Source organism: Haplochromis burtoni, unplaced genomic scaffold (assembly GCF_018398535.1).
Source record: "Haplochromis burtoni strain Fernald_Lab_line unplaced genomic scaffold, NCSU_Asbu1 Contig_4948, whole genome shotgun sequence".
Classification (NCBI taxonomy): Eukaryota; Metazoa; Chordata; class Actinopteri; order Cichliformes; family Cichlidae; genus Haplochromis; species Haplochromis burtoni.
Window position 1 is genome coordinate 1 of NW_024587309.1, and position 2,798 is coordinate 2,798.

Genomic DNA, 2,798 nt, shown 5'->3' on the forward strand with positions numbered 1-2,798 from the left:
GGATGTATTATATGGCTGTTTAAAGGAAGCTTTGAAAGCATAGAACCAGTTTCTTTCAGTATCAGATCGATACTAGGGTGATATGATCTGTACTTTGTTTCTATCCTCTAAGTTCAGTATATATATATTTAGAAATACAAAAAATACATCAGACATACACTGTGAAAAATATCTGAATGTCTTTGCAATACTTGATATTGATAGATACCAAAATTTGCATTATCGTAGACCACTCTTGCAAAGTCACACAACTTCACATCAGTTTGGTGAAGCTTGTTGCTCATACATTATAATTGCAAATCTCCTTCCATGTGTGGCATACACAATAACAGTGGAATTAAACTTTAGCACCCTTCATTCTTACCAGGTATGTCCACCACAGCCCTCCACGTTTCTTCCCAGGGCGGGCATACACGTGTTTACCCTCATGGGTGGTGGTGTACTTTAAGTCCTTCATCTCTCGATATTTGACATGGGCAACAACCATCAGCGACGGGCATGTGACGAAGATGAGCTGCAGGGCCCACAGGCGGATGTGGGAGATGGGGAAGAAGTGGTCGTAGCACACGTTGGTGCAGCCTGGCTGTTTAGTGTTGCATTCAAAATCTTTGCTCTCTTCACCCCACACTCGCTGAGCCGCCACCACAAACACCATCACCCGGAAGATGAAGACCACTGAGAGCCAGACCCGACCGAACACTGTGGAGTAATTGTTGACCCCACTGATGAGGTCCTCCAGCCAATTCCAATTCATGACTGCTGCCTTGGAGGGGGACAAGGGGACAGAAATTTGAGGAGTATGGTTGACCTCCTGAAGAGATCAGGTGGAATGAAGTTCCTGATCCAAACCTGAGCAATGAAACAAGAAAATATGTTAGAAGAATCTTTGTAGTTAAAATACTTGAAGCAGTATGATGCCAGTCAGTGGTTTGTAAAGTCCTGGTCCAAAAAGTTAAATATAATAAAAGCCTCTAATTTAAGTTAATGTCCTAAATAAAGATAGAAAGAAAATATTAACTTCAAGTACTGACTGAGACTGTAGTGTTTAGCTATATACAATGAGATCATATGCATGATACACACACACACACACACACACACACACACACACACACACACACACACACACAAAATTCTGTTTTATTCATTTAGTGCTAAATAACAACAACAGGTGCACAGTAAGGTAAAGACCCTACAATAATACAGAGGAAACCCCTACAATCATATGACCTATTTGAACAACTGCTTAGGCGACAGTGGGGAGGACGAACCCTCCAGAAATAAAATGCTCAATGTGGAAGGGAGCCAGTGATTAATAATAACTAATGATTAAATGCAGAGAGGTGTATAAACACATGGTGAGTGAAGTAGGTGAGTGAAGAAGTAAAATTCAGAGCATCATGGGAAGTTCTTCAGCAGTGTCTGTGAGTTTTGGAGCTGGTTCCACAGAAGAGGGGAAGAAGAGCCCTGATAGCTAAAGGCTCTACTTCCCATTTTACTTTTAAATACCCAAGGAACCAGAAGTAAGCCTGCAGTCTGAGAGTGAACTTCTCTATTCTATTGAGGTGATATGGTAGTATGAGATCTTTCAGATAAGACGTGGCCTGATTTTTCAAGACCTAGTATGTGAAGAGAAGGATCTTAAATTTAATTCTGGATTTAACAGGGAGCCAATGAATAGAAGCCGAAGTTAGAGAAATATGCTATCATTTAGCCCCTGTCAGTGTTCTTGTTGTAGCATTTTGAATCAACTGATGACTCTTCATGGAATTCTTTGAACATCCTGATAATAACGATTTGCAGTAGTCCAGCATGAACTTTCAGTTTCACTCTGAGACAGGGTCTCTGGAGGCCAATGCAATGCCATCCAGTGTATCTGGTTAGATCTAGTTAGATACATATTTCAAAGATTTTTTGGGATGAATATAATAGATGTATTAAGCTTAGTAGTGAGTTCAAGCTGACATAATGGCTCAGAAGTCATAGCAAACAAAAAACTTGACATGGAGTGTGCCTTTAAAGATTTCAGTATTTTAATTTTTTTATCTTGTCAACTCACAGCATTATGATCATCCTGTACATTTAGTGGCTGATGTTTGTCATGTGTGTGCCAAACTGTGTATGAGTGCGTTTCTTGGAGTATTTCTACAACAGCAACTACGAAGCCACTGCAGTTTTTTCTAGTAATGTTCCCCAAAACTAACAATTACAAACATGTAAGCTATTCTTAACTACTGATGAGTTAAATATGAAGTCTCACGAATTAAGCCATTGCGACTGCAAATATGTCAGCTGTTATGTCAAATATGTCATGGTTATTGCTCATTATTCTTTTGCTTTTCTTTTTTAATCTCTGTCTCATCCCACGAGTGAGTGAGTGAGTCACCATCAAAACTTTGCGCTTATGGAAAGAACCAAACCCACACCTGCGGCATTATAAGCCAGATCTTTGAAACAGCATCTTTGTTATCACATGAAATCCCATGTACAGACTAAGGTTTTTTGATTTTAGGATTTTTAGGATTTAGACATAAAGAAGTTCTGCTGTGCTAAAAGCTTCTCTTTCACATTTACATCTCATTCTGGTAAATGCACACAGCCTGACAGGGAACATGTTGGATAACAGCTTCACTGTCCACTCTTCTACTTCAGTTCTGTCACATCTAATCCCGACTATTTGAATTCAGAAACACTTTCTCTCAACATCTCAGCATCACTATAGAGATATTGAGCTGTCAAATCAGTTGCTATTTTCTCTATTATCCAGCATTCCTGACTATTAAATTACACAGCATAAA

At 39.3% G+C, this 2,798-nt stretch overlaps 1 protein-coding gene across 1 annotated transcript; it reads right to left on the reverse strand.

Moving 5' to 3' along the window:
• Positions 1 to 362: 362 nt before the first annotated feature.
• Positions 363 to 1,087, reverse strand: LOC102297820 (gap junction beta-3 protein; the record flags this gene model as incomplete). The annotated part of the gene is given in 1 exon segment (XM_005953524.3): positions 363 to 1,087. A coding segment is annotated over 1 exon segment (392 nt), but the record flags the coding sequence as incomplete, so codon positions are not given.
• Positions 1,088 to 2,798: the final 1,711 nt, after the last annotated feature.